We start from the raw sequence: 25,842 nt of genomic DNA, 5'->3' as shown, positions 1-25,842 counted from the left end.
CTAAGTATCGAAAACGCCTTTAGGTGCTTGATTTGAAATAATTTGATATACATTTTTTTATATTATGTATATTGTATTTCCCTTATCACGTCAAATTATTTCAGAATAAGTGATATTATTTGTATATAAATATATTATTAAGTTCCAAACGACTGTCCAAGATGTTTATAGAAAAATAAACAAAATTGTAAAATTGATTATCAGTTTTATTTCTATGATAATAATCAGAGCTCCCATATGATATACTTATAGAGATTACAACTATATTTAATACTAACGTCCCGATATGAAGAGACAGTTAAAACGTATATATAATAATGAACCACATATCACAGTTGGATCTAATTCTACTTATAAATGAGTTACGTTAATACAATTAATATTAAACGGGGATTAATATGACAGCAAATGAGCCCAAAAATTTAGCACCAATTGTAAAATATTAAATTTTGAATGAAAATTGAAATTTTCACGAACACGACAAGTGAACGGTCGCAATTTTGATGATATTAATGATAAACTAATAAATGTATCAATGGAGTAAGTTTAAGTTAACTACGATGCCGATACAAATGTAAAACTATCTAAAATAAAATCTATTTACTTTAAATATAAACATAGACTTAATCTACAAATGCTATACATCAAAAATAGGCAATGAACGAAGTTCATTTAAAGAAATGAAAGGATAACAGCCATTGAAATAGTAAAATAAAAAGGAACCTTCAATAATTTAATAGAAATGGAATTAATGAAAATAATATCGTCAATTAATGATCCAACTCTACTTTTATCAAATACAGCTATTGCTATAGAAAAATTGGTACCAACCGATCCCAATAAAGTTTCATCTAAATCTAATAAGGTATATTGATATTGATTATGGCACAGTCTAAATATACTCACTTTCGAGTGAATTTATACAGAGTGTAAACAAAAGACTTTCTACAAATATAATAACGGAGTACAAAATTGAGTGCTCCCTTAAAATTGTATTGCTTTCCAATAAATGTTATAATTAAAATGTTTAAGATACTTTTATTCTATAAAAGTTTTGTTGTTAATAATTTTAACGTTATTTGTTTACATTTTACATAAAATTCATTTGATCGGTGTAAAGTTTGAATCAATGAAAAGTTTTACAATACAGTTGCGAGATTATATTCTATTAGTGTTGTTATGTAAATGCATATCAACAATGACGTCATCAGAGGCTATTGACTTCTTGCCAGGCGTTATAATACCTATTTCCACTTCTGTGTTTGATGTCGGCAAGCCATTGGGAAGTGACGGCTCCTGAAATAAAAAAAAAGTGGTTTGGATAAATAAATCAGTAAGGGCAAAGATGAATCACAAGTGATGTTCTAAATATTGAAAAAAATCATTGAATTGTGTAGACAATATTGCAAATCCGATCATCAAGACAGGTTTTTGAAGAAGAGAAAAGGTCTGTCAGTGTAACACAGCATTGTTACACTGACAGACTATTCCTATCGGGACTTTCTCTCCTTGAGATGCTTTCACCGGGCAATAATGCAGTTTGGTGAATACACAAGTAACAAACTTATTCGACACAATATGCAGGTTTTTTCGATATATCGATACACGAACACGATAATAATTATAAACACAAATAACCACTTTAAAATTCTGTGTTGCTTGGTCGAGTGTGAAATCGCAAGCTTAACTGGGTTTGACTGCAGGGGTATGTATATGTGTGATATTTTTTAATAGGAAATGTTTGTCATCGCACCATTGAAGCAGCGTCACATGCCATCAGCTCATTCTTGGACATGTGTTCCACGACCGCCGCCGCGTAGCAGTCGCCCAACATATTGTTAGTTGTTCGTATACGATCGCTGAAATTTTCAAGAATTATTTTTAAAATTGTTTGAAACATAATCACTTTTAAATATGAACAATTAAATAATAAATATGTAAGTATACACGGTACATATACCAAAATGTCAATTTTCTAAAATTTTTGTCTGTCTGTCTGTTTGTTCCGGCTAATCTCTGAAACTGCTGGACCGATATTGACGGGACTTTCACTGGGCGATAGCTGATGTAGTAAGGAGTAACTTTGGTATAAATATTTAAAATATTTGATGCAAGCCCACAACATTTATGACTCAGTAACATAAGACCAGCAAGTCCACTCCTATATGGGATTGCAAGGCAGAAGGTCATATGACTGTGGTATCAGATACCTTTATTTTGTTTCGGTTGCTCCAAATAGTTTTTAACAAAAATTATAAAATACATTCCATAAACAGCAAAATCAATTTAACTAAAAACTATAATTTTAAGTTATAGTTTGATAGGTAATTTAAACATCTAAATTTTTGATTTTAACAAAAACATAGGTAATATTAGATTGTGTTATAAGTACTGATATATTTTGACAAAAAAGTTATGAATAAAGTTACAAAAAACAAGAAACAAATAATGAAGATAGTGTTATGAAAAGCGCCTTACGAATTAAAAGAGCAATGTAAATATAACTGTATTTGCTATTATAAATTTTATATGAACGTGTGTTGTAAAAAATAATAAAAGCATTTATTATATTATCTAAAGCATTCAATATTTCGTGTATATTTAGTGCACTCTGTTAGTTATAAATAATCAACGTGTTATAATAAAATATGCACGAACATAAATTTAAAAAGACAATAAGACCTTGACAATTACATTTTCATATCTAATTTTGGAATATAATGCTCTGCCAACTGAACTGTTTGTCGGAAACTTGGATCGATTATAACATTCATTTCCAAACAGAATGTTTTTATATAAATGTTTGTTTATGTCCAATAAAACAATGTGAAATTAATTAATAACGGGTTACCGTTGAAATTATTATTAAAAAAAAAACATCAAATTTATAAATTCAACTACATACCACAGTGACAAAACAAAACACACTATGTATTTAAGTAGTATTAATTATTATTACTTACACAAGCCAATCCACTGCAAATAATAGCGATACGTCATGTGTGGGAGCGTCAACAGCTGCGAGGACTACTAACAGTAAAACCATCGCTGCTGATGGAACCGATGCTGATGACACTGATGCTGCTGTTGACGTCAAACTGGAAATGATAAAAAGGATGCTATTAATTTCAGTAAAAATTATAACAGATGCTTGAAAATTATACTGTGACAAAGTTTCAAATACTAAGTTCCGAATGACTCATAAAATTTATAAAGATAATTAAATATGCACCAACTAACAATATAGCAGTTAACTGCGCAAAACCGAGCCGCATGCTGTTCATCTGACAGACAAAGACGCTCGCGACGGACAGGAACAAAGCTGTGCCATCCATGTTGATGTTGCAGCCGATGGGCAGCACGAAGCGAGTGATGCGGGGGTCGATACGTAGGGGACCCTCCATGGCGCGGAAGGTCACAGGGAGAGCTGCAGCTCTGAAACAGATATAATCAATGGTATAAAGTAATATGATTTATTTAACCCTCAGAGGTAGTTGATTAAACCACAGACAGTGTTAAAATAAATTATCTAGTTTTTCAATATTTAAGATACTTGTGAGAATTTTAAAGACTCGACAAAAATTCCATTTAACGCTATTAACTTACGTCGAAGCCGTAGCGGATGCAGTCAACATGGCCTGTGATAATCCCCAGTAGAACTTGTATGGGTTTCGTCTTAGGAATAGGAAGTATATCAATTGCATCACTATTAATTGGTAGAGAAATACTCCAACTGTAACTGTAGCAATGAACCATGCTAGCTGAGACATTACTTGTGCTGAAAGAAAATAGTAAAATTATTACGCAATTAAAAGTAAAAGAAACAAAATATAAACTCTTGTACTATTGTGATCAACTGGGACCAACACGAAGGTGTTTGCTTCATTAGATATAGGGTACTTCATTAAATATTTAGTTACAGAATGTATTGAACACGAAGATTGTAGTATTAGACCTAAAAGTATCTAAGATATTTGAACTTCTAATAAATTGAAACTATCAAAAAAACAAAAACCGCTTTAATAAAATAAGGCAAGTCTAAAATTTACACTATAACGTAATTCCACAGGATAGTTAAAATCACAAATCTTTAGCGATTGCTCAAAAATTCAATCATTTGAACGTTGTTATTGTTAAATATTAAAAGTCAAAAATACAATAAATTAACACTTACACTTAACTTTACTACTGAGATATGTTTAATTTATGATACAAAAAATATATTGACCAAAGTTTTTATAAACGCACCAACATTGTTAACTCCCAGTATTTTCCCAGCAATAACACTGCTAACTCCGATAGGAGTAAACCACATCACTCCTGTGACCATCTTCATAATCACTTCAAAGATGGCTTGGAAGAAATCAATCACAACTTTACCCTTAGGTCCCAAAGTACCCAGTAAACTTCCAAAGACGAGGCAAAAGAACACCAGCCCCAAAGTATTAGTTCCTGCTCTGAAAATTATAAAATCCAATAAATTTCATAATAATCCAATGTTTTCGTATCGAGTAGACTTAAATTACCTGTATCTGATGTCTCTAACTAATATTCGGTAGTTGCCACTGTCATTCGCACTTTTGGGAAAGATTGTTTTAGGTTCGGTATACACGGTATGCGCTTGCTGGAATGCAGCTTGAACAATGTTATCCGGAAATATGTTTCTGAAGTTAGAAAAAGTCTGATATCAATAAGAGAAAAATATATGTGTTTGATTGCAGTAATTTATATTGAATTCACCTAACATAAATAATTAATCTCTCATCAATGATTTTATAATAATGATTACTTTTTATGTTAAATATAAATTTTGCTAGTTTAATGTTGGTACTAAAATAGCAAAAACATACCTTCCAATATCTAAAAGACTGTCTAGAATACTATGATCCCTTTTATTTTCAAAAGCAGCAATAGAATCTTCTCTTAAATCAGGCTGTCCGGGATGGATCAGCATCGCCAGCAAAATTCCAAGGAATGCATTGAACATGGAAGTGAGTATAAAGTACAGCAGAGTCCTCACCGCGATCTTTCCACTCATTCGAGCATTGAGACTTGCTGAGCCAGCAATAAGGCTAGCTATTATCAGAGGTAAAATCATAAGCTTCAACAGCCTCATAAACAATTCTCCTGGATAGGATATTATCATTAGTGCATCTGGACCTAGATGATAGGGACGAAGACCAAATCCTGCGAAAATTGAAAATATTCAGTTTTTCTTTTTATTCATTTTTAATATTTTTGTATCAATTATTTATATGCAGGTATACCAATTTTAAATTCTTATATTGATATATTTAGTTTAGTTATATTACCAAAATAAATGCGTGGATTAATTTAATTATAGGACTATTTGATTTAATCGGACAATAATTCAAAACTATGCATACCAACTGAAATGCCAATCATCACGCCAGCCAAAGTGATCACGAGAAGAGTGTTGTCTATAAACCATTTTTTCACGCCGGTATGATCAACGGCAGCCGTTCGGTCTTCCGTAGTCTTCGGGCCCCTATCTCCTGGGCCCATCTTCACGAACAGATACTCTGAAAAACGTTCACCTTTCTCCATTACAGGCACAGTTCAGCCCTGTAGTCCAGATGACTGGACCTTCTGTGTTTTCTTTTTCAATTTTATACGACGTATTTAAGCTTGCTTTCTTTTACAAAATAAACGCGATCAGTGTTTTAAGTGTTGATTTTAAACTTTATGTATCCATGACGCGTTTTTAATTTGTCGAATTCGTTTGTCCCGCGAAGCTTACGGTTATTTCGTTCGCATTTCGCATTTGCTGTGTTCGAATCGATTTTACAGAAATGCATGTGTTGTTATTCGAGTACAATGCCTTCTCATGCACTCACTGTCCTATATTATATTTCCGTATCTCGCTATGTTTAAATATTTACGTCTGTATTCGCACTTTCCTTTCGTAAGCCTGATTTCCATTACTATTTTATTACTTAAGTTCCCGTATTCGCCAGATTCAGATCAGTAATGGAACAGAGGTAGACAAAATAGGTCTAGATTGCGTCGCCTCGTAGTAAAGTGAAGCCTTGTATTGCAATGCGCGCGCATACATCGATTACTTTCATTCACTCGTTTATATTGAATTTGCATGTCCCTTATTAAATTAATGGTATTACGTTTTTTTCTGTTACGGAATAGTTTTATTTATAGCGTCTTATGTTAGACAACATATGTTGAGGACAAGATGTTACTTCGATTGATTGTGACATGCGCAGTTGACTAGTATTTTAGTCGTATAGGTAACACGCGATTTTACCAAACACGCAAAATGTAACCGCTTCAACGTTAATACATAGTATACAGATTATTATTAATTTAAATACGAATTTACAAGCAGATAGTTGTTCGAATATTGTCCTAAATGAGGAAGTAAATTAGTATATTTTAATAAGACGATCCGTTTCAAAGTTTTCTTAAGCTTCCGCCTTTCAGAATTAACTGTTCTTACTCGTGTGAATATTATAAGTAACCTTGTAACATTGGGTATTAGATAATTTATCTCAATCACTACAAACGAACATGCCAACATTCCGATTTAATAATAGATTATGATTTGCATCATTGGCTAGATCTTTGTATTATTACTATAATTAAAATTAAAAACCTGTTTTTATTTTAATCATATTTTCATACTAAAGAGGTTTTAATCATTTTATATTCATATAAACTCCCAAAGTCTCAATCTACTGTTGCGACGGATATAGATATTTTTTTTTAAGTAGAATTTTCGATACGCTAGCATAGGTACGTTTATTTGAGCACGCGATTGCGTTTATGTATGAGTGCGTATATTTGCCCGTGTTTGTCTGTGTGAGTGTGTTTCAACCCACTCACACACACAATTACTGAAATACTCTCCCGTGATTGCAGTTTAGAGGATAGTTTTTAAGTATATACAATGAGTCTATTTTGTCTCAATGTTGAAAATGAGGCAATATCATAAATGTCATTAATGTTTCTTTTTGGTAATTTTCTATTAACATTCACACGAATAATACATGATTGCGTAGAATTCCTTTGTTTTCTATAAATTTGACATTTTTTTTACAAGAAATTTATGATTATAATTAATAATTCCTATTTACTCCTTCAATTAAGCTTAAAGCTTGTACTAGGATTAGGGACAACAATAGCCCAAAAGTTCAGGATCGTACCAGCGAGTTTTTACATCGCTAGGCGGTCCGTAAAACATAGCTCTCTTGACGCTTTGATGATTATTTATTATACAGTGCTCTTCGATTTTCCTAATAAATACTCTGATTTCCTATTCTTACATTCCTACTTATATACTCGTCCAGTTAATATAAAACTAAAACAGTAAAAAATTAAACACTTAAATATTTTAAATACAGAACTTGTTTCAAATTTAATTGATTTTCTATTAAGAACGGTGCTTAATAAAAAAACACTTTATCTAGTCATAAAAACATCATTCATCATTCGTTGGTATTATAACACTACCAGAAAAGCTATTAGACAACTTTAACGGACCAACTGGCGTCAATCATCCTTGGGAACTTGAATTTTTAAATTTATTTCTACTATCATATAAACGAAAAACCGTCTCAAAAATCCTCAGCTGTATTGATAAAAGCTCTCTTAGTTTACCGTGACGTAAGTCGACAAAGGTTCTATATATTTCTATGGAAGGATACAATAATTACAATTATTAAACAATATTAAAAATTCAACAAATACAAGTTTTATAAAGAGACTGCTCTTTGAATTCGAGGTCGAGTTGCTTTGATCATTATTGATATCAACAGCTGATTCCATTCTTAGCTTTAAATATAATAAGATAAACGATTTAATGAACCATGTACATACATTAAGAACATAATTGTTATGTAATTGTAAGAGCATTGACCTCGATCTCATTGTCATGGACTTTAAACACGAAATCAAAGTTCCTTACATACATTTAGAGGATTTTCAGTATCTTCGAATATTTGCAATATATATGTATACTAAATAATAAAACAGGTCGGTTGTGTTTTGACGATTGTAATACAGTTAAAATTTCTTACAGTCCTGTGTATAATGTGTGTGTGGTGTGTGATTTGTCAGTCTGCCTTTCTATTATAAATGAAAATAAAGTGAAAACTGTCTGTATGTCTGGTGAATCTGTTATAATAGGTGCTAGTTTATGAACATTTCGAGATTTATTATTTTATGGTATATCTATTATAAATAACTCTTTCGGAACTTTTTCGAAATTTAATTAACGGAAATACATTTTGTGCACAACGAAGGTTATCTGTATATCACCTCGGATTCAAATAAAAAAATAGTCTACGACGTCGATGATTTCAAATCTGTTCCCTGTTGGGGACAGGTTAGCTAAAGTATATGGCGATCCATCCATCGTGCTTAGGAGAGTATGTTTTTTTTTTAATGCACGGCAAAGAGTGATGAGCTTTAAAGCCAACTTATCATAATTAGAAAAATATTATCTGTTGAAATAAAAATTATAAGAGTTTTAATTGTCATGATTTTACTAATATTGGCGAACTTATATTACATAAAGAAATGTTATATAATATATAGAATATTTGCATGTCATTTTTTGTATGTCGCCCACTTGATAGTAAATGGTCACCACTTTCCATTGTCATTGGTTTGTGAGTAATATTAAAAATTCCTCAAATGCGATGAATGACTGTATTTACACCAGCTCACTCACACTAAGCCGGAACAGAACAAGCATTGCTGTTTGACGGTAGAATATATGATGCGTGGGTGGTACCGACACAGACGGGCTTGCTCAAAGCCCTACCACCAAGTGGAAATCGATCCGATCAGTGTCCGTTTCATTTTAATCCAATGAAAATTATGTAAGTATGTCTTATGACTATGTACTCGATGTACCTTTTTAAATATGTCGTATAATATTGTTACACTTACCCTGTATTTGTTTAATTTTGAAAGCTTTTTCGACAACAGATGTAAAATAACGCAATTAAATAAGTTAAAAAACCATTCAATTTTATCACATACACATGAAGTACGGTAATTAATTAGCAAATTTTCGCGCGTTTTGTCACAGCTTAAAAATATTATTACGATTTTTTAAAATAATTTATATTAAAATTAATTCAAAACTAACAATATAAATATAACACAATGTTATAAGTGTATCGTTTAAAATATATTTAACAATTCTTTTCACGAATGGAGCACTTGCGATTTTAATTTTTTTTTTTTCATATATTTTTTTTTACTACGGAAGAGCGGCGACGCGACTACGTGTGCATTTGCCAAATGCACGTGACTGCATGAAGTACAAGGCTATTTTAATAAGATGCATTGACATTTATTATGGCCATCGGCAGGCAGTTATTGTATTTAATAGGCTTAAGACAAACAGTGCGTACCAGCGGCGACATTTTAATAAAATCATTAATATATCAAAACAGCCGATTTATTTTTCGCACTCCATTTCTTGTAAATATTTTTCGAAATAAATGGCTTTATTCAGTATGGAACCATCATATAATAGAACTTTTTTTAATACCGACTTCCGTTTACCATTTATTATTATTTGAAACGGCTTGAAGGCGACCTTTTCATTCCTAAGTTACAACTGTGCTAACATCTATAAAACTGTTAGTTTTTTAATACCACAGCTTAACGGGTTTTGTTATACTTTTGAAATAGCGTATCCCAAAAAAGAATGTTGGGCCCCAATTCTAAATTGATAGTACATCGCAATCGAATCGAACTACGACATCTAACGCAAAGCGAAATCTGACATATTCATTGCCGATTTTCTATTCCATAAACGCAACGGTCCAGTGGCGCTTCGCTCTAACTTGGACCGGAATAGAATCGGGAGCCGTTTTAAGTTACTAGAATTGGCCCCTGTGTAGGTAATCAGATTTGTAAGCAATACAAAATATAAAACCGCATATCTCTTATAAATATAGAAGACATTTTATCTACTTTTTAGTTACAACATTTTTGATAATATTTAGTACAATAATTTTAGGAAACATTAGGAAAAGGGTCTCCATAAAAAAGCTGCGTACTTATTCGGTGTTGGATATTATTATCAAGGGTCGTTCTACTACTGTTGCGAGTGTATCTTTTATTAAGCACGTTTATGACGCGTGGGAGACGTCACAACATATTATCTAAGTTTTAGTGACTTACCAAAAGCTTTCGATTGTGCTAGGCATGATATTATTTAAGAAAAACTTAATGCCATGGTTTCAATGGCTATGCATTAAATTTATTTCTTCCTATTTTAATTAAATAAGTTTAAAAGGTGTTGTTAATTATTATTTATTATATTATTTATTTATACTTATTTTGATTTTGATTAATATTAGTAATAAAATCAAACTTGTAACTACTACTTTCTGCTCCGCTTAAAAATAATAAAATACCAGAAAATATAAAAAAATATTAACATACAAAAAATCTAATAAAATGACTTGGCTAATTATGTAATACCGCTTGGACAAAAATAATATGGGGCTATAATATATGTTGTAGGTATATTCAAGTCTTATTTTTTGATATCAACTAAAAATAAATCATTACAATTTATTAATACGCTTTCTCCTTCCATAGAAGTATATTCTACTAATCAGCGCCATCTATGGAATTTTTGCAGGACTTCAAAGTTAAACTTTTTAGTCCTGTACACCATCCTAATACTATTCGGTAAACTTGATTGTTAATGATAAAAATTAAAGATGACACTACAAGGTATGTATTTTAAGTGACGGATCTTGCTCGAAATTTACATTTATGTTAAAAATGAAACAAACCGGATGAGTTCGTTTCGTCGGTTCTCAGGTCTGACTATTTACTTATCTAGACCGTTGGTAGTTTTTAATTTGACTATCAATAAGAGTAATTCTTCAATATTTAATAAAGGATTTCGATTTGAAGTTGGTCTTAGCCGTCACGACAAATTGGGTCCAAGAATAAATCCGAAAAAGCTGCAATAATTTCGAATTGTATCTACAAATTATACCAAGTACTTCGCAATCAGTCCTAGTACTAAAGAAACCTTTTTGATAACGACATGCGACATGTTTGCCTTTTAAAGGCTAGTCGTCTGGTGTTAAGCATAAATCAAATCAAATCAATTTTAATCAATTAAACTTTACAACGAAACGTTTTTGAATCGTCGATATTAAAATACTACCACCGTTTCGGAAAGCAGACTCCAGCGAGAAGAAACGGCAAGAAACTCGCATAGTTGCTCTTTTCAAATAAACAGATTTACAATGCTGTTTTTTTACAATAACATAAAAACGTAGTCTAGAACCCTCCATGAAGTTCAAACTTGCTTCTTACTAAAATTCATTCAATTCGGTTCAGTAGTTTGGCCGTCAGAGACAACAGACAGACAGAGAGACAGATAGACATATAGACAAAGTGAATATACTTATATACAAAGTTAATAATCTGTAACATAACTTATATACATCGAGTAGACGAGAAAAGAAAACTTCCTCAATGCAAATTTAGGTTTTCTCATTTGTTTATCCGACTATAATGGAACTTTGATTAGTTTCCGCAAACGAATATGTTCCAGATTCAAAAATTTACTAAGATTTTTTCTTCTCATTCTATCTGTGCGACGTCGGTCGGTTTATTGTGATATAATCATTATTTTTTATAAAAATGCCAGTGTGAAAGATTTGAAATAGCCAAGCAGATTTACGCCTAGCTAAGGACCATCACGATTAAAGAAATTCGTTCACGCGGTTGGAATCTGCGATGACTTCTAGCCTCATCGTTTTTATTACGGGACTTATTGATACAATTTTAAATAGGAATCTAAGTAAGTATTTGAATTCCAATTGCCTTCAAAACGTTTGCTGTGCCTTTCTTAATAAGTTAAATGTAAATTAAAATTAAAAAAAGTTGCCGCTTCAAATGATAAGATACCTAATTATTTTGTTTTAACTGAAGATGTCATTAAAGTTCTTGTCATCTTTTAAGATAGTATAAGATAAGACGTAATGATGAGGATTAAAATCACGAAATGATAATTCAAAGTTACTTATAAAAGCCTACTTGAAAACATTTATGTTTTTTAAACATTAAATATCATTTGAATGGTGATAGTTTTAGATTGCAGTACTGTCTGTTAATTTCGCTTATTTTTGTGTATGGAAAAGAAAAAAAACGGCTGCTATTGAAATAAAATAGCTACGTCGAAACAATAGGTCCAAATCCCTATAAAGGCCTAGCATTCTGAAACCAAAATTTGCGGTTTCACATAGAGGCGCACAAACATAACTATAATGGCTTTGAGACATACGGGTGCAAAGGTTCAAAGACAAAATATTTATTTAATAGTTTACATTAATGTATATTAATATAAGACGAGTATCTTTGTTTTTTGTTTGAAGTACAAACTGCATTACTTAGTATTATGTTCCGGTTTGATGTCTCAGTGAACCGGTGTAACTCGTACAGGCACAACGGACATAACATCTTAGTTCCCAAGGTTTGTAGAACACTCACAGAAATGGTTACGTCAATGACTTTGGGCGGTGGTGTCTTGATAGTAAATGATAATTATTAGATTTACGACATCTAAAAAATCATCGATCGATCACGTTTGATTGATCAATCACCTTAAAATTCGTCAGTTACCTTTATGACAATTGAACTTTATGACATTTTTTTACTAATATCCGAGAAATTCGCAATGTAGATTGTAGCATGAAAAATGTACAAGAAACTCAGTTGTTACCGACTCTTTGTAACGATTTAATTAGACAGGCATCATAACAACGTACGATAAATTACAATTTCTCCAATCAATCAAAATATTCTTTACTCGAGTCGACTCGAGGGTCATAAAAGTACTTCATGAAAATCAACGAGTCGACGTCTTTTATCGTCTACATTATTATATTTTATCGAGTTATACCTACGCTTAATTATGTTTTGGAACGAAGTTCTTTGACACGGCTTACAGTAGAGTGAACTGGCAGAAATTGTCACGTAAGGAAAAAAACGTTATGCCCTCTCTAGACGACATCTCCCTCTCTTTCTTTTCTCTTTCTCTCTCTTTCTGATACTATACGGTTTCATAAAATATTATTTTTCTAATTGCTTTAATTCTCAGGATTTTTTTAATAATAATTCTATTTCTGGTCATTTATATATTCTCAGATGTTGTTAATGTATTTAATAAATAAATATTGGACAACATCACATACATTACTCTGATCCCAATGTAAGTAGCTAAAGCACTTGTGTTATGGAAAATCAGAAGTAACGACGGTACTACAAACACCCAGACCCAAGACAACATAGAAAAATAATCAACTTTTTCTAGATCGACTCGGCCGAAAATCGAACCCGGGACCTCGGAGTAGAGTACCCATGAAAACCGGTGTACAAACTCGACCACGGAGTTATCTATTGTTTATTATAATTTATAGCAAAAACAAAATCATTTAAACCTCTTTGACAGATCTGTTTTTATCTTAACATGAGATTCAAATTACTTCAAAGCTTATGTATAATCATTCTTAATATTATCAATTACTGAATATGGCTTGCGACGCTGTTTTAATTTACTATAATTCATCCCCAAGCCATAATAAATTACTGACTTAGTTACGAAAGAATCGAGGGGTCTATGTTAACCGAGTCGTGAAGACAAGATCAGATTCAACAGCGAATCTTAAACGGTAATTCGAATGGATTTTAAACAGTAGTACGTATTGAATATTTCGAACTGCCTTGAATAAAATTAAATTAAAAAATACAAGCCTACTTACATACATTACATTATTATTGGTACATACGTATTAAAGTCACCACAGCAAAGAAATTATCGCGAATGCGTTATCGGTTAGGTTAGGTTAGGTTTTATATTTTCTTTTAAAAAAAGAACCTAACCTATATTGGAGCATTTACAGATATATTTTAAACGACTTCAATAAGGATTATTCAATTCGTCTGTATTTTTTTTTGTTGCTGTGGAAGACGTTAATACGTAACCACTTCATTATTGTACCTCCTTACTTACTCCTACCTTTATGTATCTCCACGATCGCTAGGATTGGTTTTTTTTTTATAAGCTATATTATGCAAGTCTCCTCAAGATGTTTCCCTTCACCGCCGAGCACGAGATGAATTATAAACACAAATTAAGCACATGAAAATTCAGTGCTTACCTGTGATTGAATCCGCATAATTCTAAATTACAAAAAAATCTGGAAATAGCGGGAGATTGATTTGCAAGATTCCGTTTCGTGATTTAAAAGTATAAATTTCCCTCGAGCTAAAAATACATAAAGGCCATTTATTACGATAAATGTAATAACTATTTTGTGGTTGATTTTAGATAATAAAGGGCTAATTTAAATGGCGTTTGAAAAGTATATAATATTTTCAAACTAGCTGTGCCCGTGTGCCCCTTTGTGCGCGTTTGAATTTAATAACAAAACGTGACTTTATTATTATTTTACCTATAATTCTAAAATAAAAGTAAAAAAATCTGCCAGTGAAAGTCCCGTCAAAATCGGTCCAGCCATTCCAGAGATTAGCCAGAACAAACAGACAGACAGAAAGACAGACAAAAATTGTAAAAAATGTTATGTACCGTGTATACATACATATGCATTTAGTAAAACGCGGTTATTTTAATATTACAAACAGACACTCCAATTTTATTATATGTATAGATATCACTAAATATTAGACAACAAAATCCCTCCACCGCGTTTGCCTAAACGCGATTAAATCAAAAACTACTGAACGTGTTGTTATTCAGTTTTCACCTTTTGGCGGAGTAATTCATAAGGCAGGTTTAAGTGTATAATTTATTATGGTTTTGAGTGAATTGGCTGAATTATGACGTATTACAATAATTGTTGAAAATTTCGGAAATAATCGCGACTGGGAGCTCTTCAGTTTGTAAGCGTAAGTCGCGTAAACCAAAAGATTTAGTAAATAAACGTTTTATGTAGGCTTAACTTACCCGTGTGAATCAGGGACAGGTTGTTTGCTTAAAAAAAAAAGTAAGTAGGTATCATAAATTTATTTAATACTAGCTGCTGGTCCCGTCTCGGATATAATACAGATTCTGTAATGGTTTTGCTTCTGTTTTTGTTCTATTACTGTTGGTTTATAGCCTTATAGCCTTCAATATAAGGGCTATCTACATTAAAAGATATTTTTTCGAATCAGACCAGTTGTTCGTGGGATAAGCGCGTTCAACCAAACAAATAATCTCTTCACCTTTAATATTTTAACACCAGTAATAGACTGACAAATTATGATTGATCATTCATTATAATACCATGTAAAGCTAATTGAATTTGGTAATGAGACGTCAATTATGAAATTGGAGTTTGAATAACAGTTATATAGTAATATCGAGCAATTACTGTTATGATAAGCCTATTATATTATTTACTTGGTGCTATACTGTGCTTGTTTCACGTGTGAGTGTGTGTGTTTATTTATTATAATAAATTATGTTTGAGTAATTGTCAAGTGAGTGCTGGGTGTTGCTAGAGCTTGAAGAATAAGCCAGTTTAAATGACTGGTACGTGAATATACCTCGGTTACCAAAGTTGGTGGCGGTTTGGCAATATGAGACACTTAATATTTCTTACAGACGATCTCCGTGATCGAGTGTGTACACCGGTTTTCATGGGTACGCCACTACGAGGTACCGGGTTCGATTTCCGGCCGAGTCGATGTAGAAAAAGTTGATTAGTTTTCTATGTTGTCTTGGGTCTGGGTGTTTGTGGTACCGTCGTTACTTCTGATTTTCCATAACACAAGTGCTTTAGCTACTTACATTGGGATCAGAGTAATGTATGTGATGTTGTTCAATATTTATTTATTTATATTTATTTACAGTACTGGTGTCTATGGGCAGTTCTGACCACTTACCACTTGAAGGTCCATTTGCAAGTCCGCCTACCTATGTGATATAAAAACAACGAGATTGGAAAGTCAACAAAAACTCTACGAATCATATCAATGACTTAGAATCGCACACGACAGATTTATTTTATATATATTTATATGAATCGTCAAAAGGCAAAACCGTTCAGTAATTATTTTCTTCTTTTTGTCAAAAGATTTCCTTTTTTATTTGGTAATTATTGATGTGCTTTTATGTATCAATAAAAGAAACATGTTTACAAATTCAGAACGTTTTGTTCAAATTTTCAATTTATTTATCATGGTCGAATTTCGGCAACTATACGAAAACTAGAAAATAAAAAATATACTTACTGATAATATATCGGTAATGAAAATGGAAACTTTAAAAATAACTAATCCAACGTATTTCAACGATGAAAAGTATTCTTCAACAGGTGACAAGGAAACATCACTCTCTGGCCTCCCGAGGGCAAGTGAGATGGTTAAAAATATACACTACGCACCGGATATTAGACATTTAACAAATAGCATTTGAGATATGTCATAACTTCATGGTCAATGGACTACCTAGCGGCTGACCTAAATACATCTCCTTCCCGCTCTTGTTGAGTAATGATTCATTTCTATTAATTGATTTTTATTACTGATAATTTAATAGTAATCCTCTATTATACGTCTATTTAAAATCTGTAAATTATCTGTCATGAAGTCATGAAGTTCATGACGAGGTAAGAGACGGAGTCTTGCCGTTTATACTATGCTGTGCTGGTATACGGATCGGTCTTAACACAAAGCGCTAATAGACTGATATTTGTGCAAATTTAGCACTTCTTTTAAGGAATTGTGAAACAATAATGACATTAATCGATAGGTCTCCGTTAGGTACGTTAAAGTTCAATATTTTCTTTGAACCCTGTTGTTTTTGTTTAATTTTTTTTGATTGTTAGTGTGAATCAAAAATCAAAGTCAAAAATCCTAGCAGAATTTCCCCGTTGAATCGCAGTTCCCATCCTCTGGGCAGAAATTGAACTAGCCCTCCTGTCACCAGTGGAGGCAATAAGATGAGGTGTTATAGTTTTAATAAAGCTATAACACCTCATACGCTACTACTTCAAGGTCCAAGTTTTTAAACAGCAAATGGGACAAAAAAGCATAATTTGGAAAGACTTAATTTTGGAATATATTCTTTATGTAATATATATTCCTTATGTAATTCTTATGTAAATTTAGTATGTAGAACAAAAAATTAGAACATTAATATTATTTTATAATACCGCAGATGGTTAGTTGCAATTTTTTTTTATGGATTATATTAAAATTGTTTACTCACAAAACGCCTCAGCTGTATGTATTAGAGTAGTCGGATATCCAGAACTATTCAAGTTACGTTCACCTAGTGTTGCTTTAAAATTCTACTTTCTACTTGATACCAGGCTCTTTTTTTCTAATTTTATAATATAGATAAACGGACGGGCAAACGGACCAACTTAAGTGGTCCCTACCGCCGCAGGAGACAGATGTAATCTTTTCCTTTACTTTCCAACTTTATATTTGTTATAAAAAGTTCCTTGACAGAAAAACCCGATACCTTTTTATGGGGCTGACCCGAACTTGGCATTTTATTAGATTATACGAATTGCTTATTTTAGAATAAGATATAAGTAAAATACTTGGGGACTACCATACTATGTTACGTAACCATGAGTCTTATATAATGAAGTTCCAATAATAGCATTAAAAGTAAATAACCAGACCGCAGGAGATAGCAAACTAAGTACGTACATCGCTATTGTTTCAAAGCTTATCGACATTTTAAATATACGTTATGGCGCCACAAATATTAATAAACATCTATTCCGGTTATATCCAGTTAATTCCGGTTACACTAACTTAAATTGTAATGTGATTATCAGAACATGCCCGTACGAGCACGAGCAGGTAGTAAAAGTTAATACATACACTGGTATTGTTTAAAACCTTATTGGTATTTTAAATGCAAGCAAATTTTAACGCCACAAATACTTATAAACGTCCATTATATCCGGTTTTAACAGGTTAATTCCGGTTACATATCATACTTGTTTAGAAGACTCGTGGAAGCAAAGACGTGGCTTCAATGCGAGTGGTTACTAAATTGTAGCTCTTCTAAATTTTTTATGATATATGTAGGATCACCTAATGATAAGTGGTCACGACCAAAGACAATGGCTCTGTAAGAAATAATTCTTTACATAGCCGATGCGGCACCAACCTGTAGTTACACTGGCTCTCTCACCCTTCAAATCGGCACACAACAATACTGAGTACTACTGTTTGGCGACAGAATCTGATAAGGTACTTACCCAAATGGGCTCTCACAAAGTATTTCTTTTTCATCAGTACAGATTGGACTTATTGAAAGGAACTCTAAGGTTGTTCTAACAATAAATAAATATTGATCAATTTTTTGATGTAGGAGTGAAATTCAATTGAACCTAATTATTTTGTTAATAAACTTGAAGTTTCTTTGTTTTCTTGAAGTTTTTGTGTGTTCTTAACACATTTATTCCTTCATTATTACACGTAAATACAAAATTTCCACTAACATTATCTGAATCTTCGTTTTACAAATTAACTTACTTAATTGAATGTCAATAATAATAGTTATGTAATTTAATCTAAGATATTTAATTTATTACTAGCGACTGCGTGCAATGCTGGTACTAAACATACTACAGGATGTCTTAATATACAACGTTCAGTTTTTTTGTCATTAGACAATACAATCCGCTATGTCCCTGCATTTAAATCTGTTATATTTTAGAAAATATTAATTTAAATAACATGCCGTAAAGGGCCCTATTGATTTATATTAAATGCACAATGTATATAAGGATTAATGCTGTATTACTTAAAATGCTTCGTAAATAAGCCATTATTTATTTGTGGGTTAACCCTAAGAGATAGAGAGACATGCCATCGCGGACTTTTTTATATACCTAGTTGAGGTGCACAATTATTTTGATCTATCTCGAAGAGCTGAAGCTGGCGTTTGCAATGTAAGTGCAATAAAAACGAGTAACGTAAACGTAAGTAAACAGAATATGATCAGATCATGCGTCGTTTTAAAAATCTAAGCATACATAGGGACAGACAGACAACGGGAAGCGACTTTGTTTTAAGCTATGTAGTAATAATGAAATAATTAATTTAATAATATGATATATATCATGGTGTGTGTACGTGTGTGAGATATCTTATGGTGTTTCATTTCTTCTTTCCATTAAACTGGATTATTTAATTAAATTGTCGTTTTTCCTTTCCAAAGTTAGTCATCAATAACCTATTCTAATCGAAAAAGAATTATAGATAAAATAGATCAGCAAGTATTAGATTTTCATATACGATGCGTTTTGCTAATAACTTTGCTATATTTTGCACTATTGCACTTAACTACGTACATATTATCCGCTTAAATTTTACTTCCAAAATTCAGACAAAAACTTCGTCGTCGTTCAAATCGCAATGCTTTTGCGAATACCTACGCAATGAATATCCTATTTATTTAGTTTTAGTGAATAGTTCATTTGTCTTCACTCCTCATGCGGTTGGAATAGGTTTTATATGTTTTCTACAATTTACGTGACATTGGCAGAATATGTCACGTCTGTTACATAGATATTTTTTTTGTCTTTAAAAATTTAACTCAAACTCAAATTCCTTTATTCAACTTAAAAGCATTACACTTATTTATTTATTGTCAAATTAAACATTACCACCGGTTCGGAAAAAGGAACACCCTGACCTGAGAAGAACCGGCGAAAGAAACTAAGCGGGTCTTTTTTTTTGTCAAATAAATTACATACATAATTAATTGTATATGAATAGAAACAGCCAGGAAGCGATCGTTTCATTCCCAAAGTGTGCTATCAAACATAAACTCACTAATTGTATTTTTGCACACAAGAGTTCCTCAACATTTTTTTTAAATTGGGCAACAGAAGCATTTTGAACGCTATTTGGGATCCTGTTGTAGAAGCGTATACATTGCCCCACAAAAGAGTTACTGACTCTAAGTATGAACTTGTACTTCATAATACACAATTTATATGATTTACTTGTTTAAATAAACCAGTACCTATTTAATTGAGTAACTTAATCTGCTAGGCTTAATTTTTTTTAATTTCATTTTAATTAAATACTTTTAGGTACTTATGCAAACTTTGAGTCAGATTTAAGGCAAATAATAAAAAGAAAAACTGTTTTTTTTTTTTAAATTGCTCTAATTTTAAAATCTGAATACCAATCTCTAAAACGCGAGAAAATACCAAATACAATTATACTTACATGTTTCTAGCGCATAATACGTTGCTTTATCATTTCAACAGGCACCAATTTAAATTCAAAATCTTAGTTCGAATCTACATAAACACTACAGATTATTATTCAAAATAATTTTAATAATTTAACGATAATTAACAAATACAAGCGTGATAAATATATCGTTGTCAGTTTCTTAAGCTTGGCCGTGAAACTGGTATCAACGAAGAGAGTCATACGAACCGAGTCTTCAAAAGGTTAGTGGTATATTCTGCAAATTTTTAAAATTAAATTATATATTTTTTGAATTTAGAATTCTTTTTTTATATAAATTTTAAACAGATCATAATATTTGGACCAATTAAAAAAAAAACTTTTTTTATAAAATTTTTGGTCGTAGATAAATTTTGTACATTGTGTTTTTTTTTTTTAATATCTTAACAGTCAATGAAAATAGAGCATTTGTTGTTGAAGAAAAAATTAAATTGTGTGTACAGCACGCTCTCTTACTCTCTCTCTTTCTCTACGTAAATACTATATTTCTTCCCTCTCATGTGACGAAATGTGTCTAGGATACCCAATTCCAATCATTGCCAAAGAAGTTTCACTTCAAAATGTAAATGCTTCAATCATCAAAACTAAAGATACTTTACTTACTATTTAAACATTTTAAGAAACTTTTGTTTTATGGATAGTCTTAACGAGTCGTTCCTTTAATATAGTAAACGAACATCAGTCGCTAAGCTAGCTGGTTGGCAGGCTGTTTAAAGAGAATAAACTACCTATATGTTAATTATCAAAAATTTTAAACTTAAATATAAAGCAGTGTGGTTCTTTATCATTTATAATTTCTGTTGATATATTTGTTTGTAAATGGAAATCTTTACGATACGTCTACATATAGTTATTTTATATAAAGAAATAATAGGCATAAATTTTTTTTTTTTTTGTAAATATGTTTTAGACTAGACCATCACACCAGTCCCCTATGTCTCTAATTCACGTTGTTTCCTGTTAGTGATTAGATAGTAATAGCGGTTAGTGGGTAATTTAATACCTGTCAGGAACGTCGTACGTCGGCAGAGACAGCGACTCTTCGATCTAGTTAAAGTAATTGTATTGTACTGTAATGTTTTATTTTTTTAATATAAATTTAATACTCTATGTGACACTCTATTGATCTATTTAATAAAATTTTAAAAATGACTCACTCACATACAGCTTCTCACTTTAACCGGTTTGTCTAACAAGATATTTTGTACAGAAATTTATTATGGAACGTAGGTTAACACTAAGGAAAAAAAATCCTTAATTTATCTTTTATGTGGGGTCCCATAGAAGAAGGCCCATTTACTTGCTGGTAGGGTTTTGTGCAACTCCGTCTGGGTAGTTACCATCCACTCATTAGACGTTCTGCCGCCAAGCAACAACACTTGGTATTATGGTGTTCCGGTTTGTCAGGGTAAGTGAGCTAGTGTAACTACAGGCACAAGGGACTTAACATCTTAGTTCCAATAGTCCAATAAGGCTGGTGGCTTATTGGCGAAGTAAGGGATGGTTAATATTTCTAAGATGGGCGGTTGTGACCACTTAACATCAGGTGGTCCATTTGTCAGTCCATCTAACTATTAAATAAAACAAAAAAACCATGAAAGAAACGGAAATTACTATATAGGTCTGTTGCGGAGTCAAAACCAGTTGCTAAAGTTTAGTTGAAAATTTATCCTTAATTAAATTGGGTATGACTGTAAATTGAAATTCGTCATTTTGTCAAATCTGTTTTAAGGCGTCTCCTAGGTAAAATAAGAGTTGAACATGGTATATACACAGACAGTGTTTCTTGGCCGAAGTTCGGCAATTTTTTGAATATTGTTTCTGATAGAATATACCATCGGCTACACTGCAAGTAAAGCATAGCATAGTTAGTTTTAGAATTATCTTTATCTCTCTATTTTAAATAACACAATTTTGGTATAGCACTAGTAGTGAAGCCAAATTGTAAATAATTGAGTTTTAATTTACAATAACAGCACGGATATTGGGTTTTTGGCATACTGAAGCCCCGAAAAACATGAAAAGCAGTAGTTCCTTACATCTGAACTCACTACTTTTATGTAAGATTACCATTCCCCAGAACAGTGAAAGGGAATAAGGAGTGTGTTTGCCTGCTTACTAATGCCCTATAATAATATCACCTGTGCAATTACCTAATGATAATGGTAATCTCCTATGAAAATGACCACTTTGACCCTTATCACTCAGGAGGACATTATTGAAGATTGAAATTAACGTTTTGTTTTGACCACAAAACATAATAGGACGAGAAAATAGGCCACCTTATTGTAAGTGGTCATGACCGTCCAAAGGCATTGGCGCTGTAAGAAGTATTAAGCATTCCTGATCAGTGCGTCTAGCGCAAACCAGGCTTGCAAAAAACCCAACCACCAAGAAATGACACATCATTGATAATAATAAAATAATTCATCAGATAAAAATTATCTAGGGATTAAAAAATTAAAAAGTCTGTCATAAACCTTGTTACTGTATGTTAACTTAACTCGAGAGTCTTTGTATGACACTTCTAAAGACATATTAAGCCTCGAGTGACGTATATTTTATTTTGATATTTGAGATAACCCACAATCAAAGCCACTTCTCGCTGCAATTACTATCCGAAATAAAAAGCGAGTCATTCACGTTGGACACAAAGGACGTATGTCCTAATCGAGAACGTCACATACAAAATATTAGTGGTGCACAAAGCCGTCACAACGTAACGACTAAATGGAGCAGCTGCATGAAAAAATATACGTGTATTTCTTTTAAAACATATCTAAAAGTATTTCGTCGTTTTTCCTAACAATGGTATATATTGTCGTAATATGTGAAAGTCGACTGAGTTGAGACTTATAAATAGTCCCATTTCTCTACTCTTCCATGTAAAAGCGGAGGAAACGTACCCTTTCAAATATTTTTCAGACACAAATGGACTGTTCACGGTGATGTTGAAGATAAAACATTACAGACATCAACGTATTCGTCTTCTAATAGAGAATTTTAAAACAATGTTGCTTCTGTGATTTGCGTTGCACTCGTGACGTCATTTGGAATGACTGGGTAGTAATGAATTTGTTTTGACTTTTGGTTATTTGGCAGTGTATTGTTTGTCAAAATCCATTTGTCATTGTCATTCATTTGTTTCATTGTAATTGAAACAAAAAACTTTTGTTACTTGAAGGGTAAGTGAGCCCGTGTAACAAAAGGCTCAACATTAGTCCCTTACATACTACATTAATGTTTCCTTCAGTGCCAATATCCATAAGTGACCTCTTTGCCCGTTCACGTACATATTTATTTTGAAAAAAAAAAGATTATCATGAAGCTGAGAGTAAAAATGTACCCACGTAATCTGTACTCTACACATTACGTAGGTACATTTTTTTTTTAAATGAAAGTGCTATGAAGTTCTTTGGTAACAATAGTATAATACTGAAATATATTTTTTTGTCATTGTAAATCAAAATATGAAATTCGACCATAATCATTACTAGAAATTTGAGGAAAACATATATGAATTAATTTTATTGTTAGCACCTTTGATTATTTAAACGTGTAGATAGTCTGTCAAATGGGAGAACGCGTTGAAAAAAATTGTAACCAACATTTGGCCACTAATTAAAGTACTAGTTACGACGTTTGGCAAGTATCAAGCGTATTTGTCACGCACACCAACATAATAAAGTTGGGTCGGGCGTTTTAGTTCCTTTTTAGTGGTTACACTACTAGAAATATAAATGATATAAGGTTAACACTAAAGCTTTTCGGCTAAATCCACCAAACAAAAGGAAATCGTTAAATAAACAGAGGAGAAAAGATACTAAGATGTTTTGTCTTCGTCTATTTATATATAGTTTCATGTTCCGCTTTCATTTCCGTTATTTATCGAGAAATGCTTGTCATGTCGGCATAGCGTCAACAACAGATACACATCTGACTCAGTTGATCACAACGGGTGCAACACCATTAGGCTAAATATTAAAAAATATACTATCGTGGTTAAAACCCAATTATACTAAAAATTAACCGTACATAGTTGACGGACTTATACTGAGAATTTTTCGACAGAATGACCCTATATTTTTTATCAGCCGAGTTGGGATTTGAACCAAGAACTTTAAAATCTGTGGTCTTATATGAATCCATTAGACCAACGAGGCATTAAATATATATATATATATATATATATATATATATATATATGTTACTGTCAGGAACTTTAAATACAGTCAAATGAGTCACAGTCCAACTGATAAAAGTGCAGGATACAATGAGCGATAAATTTCCATTTGCATTATATCTGCGTTGATCTTCCTGTTTGTTATCTTTAAATAAAATCTTTTATATACATTCAAATTGAAAGTAAAATTGCTGCACTACTGAATTTTCATGTGCTTAATTTGTGTTTATAATTCATCTCGTGCTCGGCGTCGAAGGAAAATATCGCGAGGAAACCTGCATATGTATAAATTCGACTATATTCTACCACAAGCCGCACTGGAGCAGCTTGATCTAATATTCTCCGAACCTTCTCCTCAAAGAGAAATGAGGCCTAAGCCCAGCAGTGGGAAATTTACAGACTGTTAATGCTGAAAGTAAATTTTTTTTTTAATGTTTTAAATTTAATATAAAGACTTAATAACAATAAACGTGACTTGGAAACTCCTTGGTTTTTGATTTCTATAGAATTGTATAAAATTGTGCTTAAAGGATTATTTCGTGGGTACTCGGTGATAACAATCTAGAAGATTATACAGCTCAGTGCATGACATGTGTTCTTAATAAAAGTTTAGGTTCAGGTAGTTATTTCGGGGGAAGGTAGTTGTCGGGGTGACCTTCCTCTGTAAAGGAGAGGGTAACACTGGTTTTGTGAGTAGTCTGATACTTCTTCTTCTTCAGGAGTCTCAGATAACACGACGGAGACGAAGCCTATAAGAAAGAAAAATATATAAAGATATTCACTGGTGGTAGTGGCATATAGCCAGCCCGTCTGGCCGACCAACTTAGTATTATCGTGTTTCGGTTTGAAAGATGTGATCCAGTGAAACTACAGGCACAAGGGACGTAACATCCGTAGCTTCCAAGGTTTTGGCACATTGGTGATATAGGCAATGGATATTATTTCTTTCAGTGATGGTCACCCCATACCATTAGGTGGCCCATTTACCTATCCTACTTTATGAAAGAAAAGAAAGACGAACTTACACATAGCCATGTGAATAAAATATACACGTAATATTATTTATTGATCTTTGAACTGTTACGGTCAACATACCGAATAAGCTGCCTCGTTGAATATCAAAGTATAACTTTACTATGAGTCAATGTTACTATTTAATCATTAACATAACGAAAACAAATGATTATTCACAAAATTACTAGTAGACAATGTAATAAAGCAATACAAACAATGCACTAAGTACATACAAGCGATTTTGAACTTTAAATTAACGATATAAGATACAAAATAGCATGCTTTCTTTTATATGATTAGAACTGACATAATATAGATATGTGTATATTTTATATTTCATGTCATCGCCGTCAGTCTTGCAAACTTGACAGTGTCAACTTTGT

The 25,842-nt window shown here is 32.2% G+C and overlaps 1 protein-coding gene across 3 annotated transcripts; it reads right to left on the bottom strand.

Annotated features, from left to right (window-relative positions):
- Positions 1–188: 188 nt before the first annotated feature.
- Positions 189–20,369, bottom strand: LOC125066244 (excitatory amino acid transporter). Of its 3 annotated transcripts, none has more exons than XM_047674247.1 (10): positions 20,236–20,369; positions 5,388–5,543; positions 4,851–5,187; positions 4,527–4,664; positions 4,249–4,457; positions 3,607–3,778; positions 3,241–3,435; positions 2,964–3,098; positions 1,754–1,859; positions 189–1,296 (listed from the first exon to the last, which is right to left on the bottom strand). In XM_047674247.1, the coding sequence occupies exons 2-10, from the start codon at positions 5,524–5,526 to the stop codon at positions 1,159–1,161; spliced, it is 1,569 nt and encodes a 522-aa protein (XP_047530203.1). In that variant the 5' UTR covers positions 5,527–5,543; positions 20,236–20,369; the 3' UTR covers positions 189–1,158. The 3 variants fall into 3 exon arrangements, with proteins under 3 accessions (XP_047530203.1, XP_047530202.1, XP_047530201.1); XM_047674246.1 differs by lacking the exon at positions 20,236–20,369 and adding an exon at positions 8,929–9,298; XM_047674245.1 differs by lacking the exon at positions 20,236–20,369 and having other exon boundaries at positions 5,388–6,211.
- Between the last annotated feature and the right edge of the window lie 5,473 nt (positions 20,370–25,842).

Source organism: Vanessa atalanta, chromosome 9 (genome assembly GCF_905147765.1).
Source record: "Vanessa atalanta chromosome 9, ilVanAtal1.2, whole genome shotgun sequence".
NCBI lineage: Eukaryota > Metazoa > Arthropoda > Insecta > Lepidoptera > Nymphalidae > Vanessa > Vanessa atalanta.
This window is presented reverse-complemented; position numbering and strand designations above follow the sequence as displayed.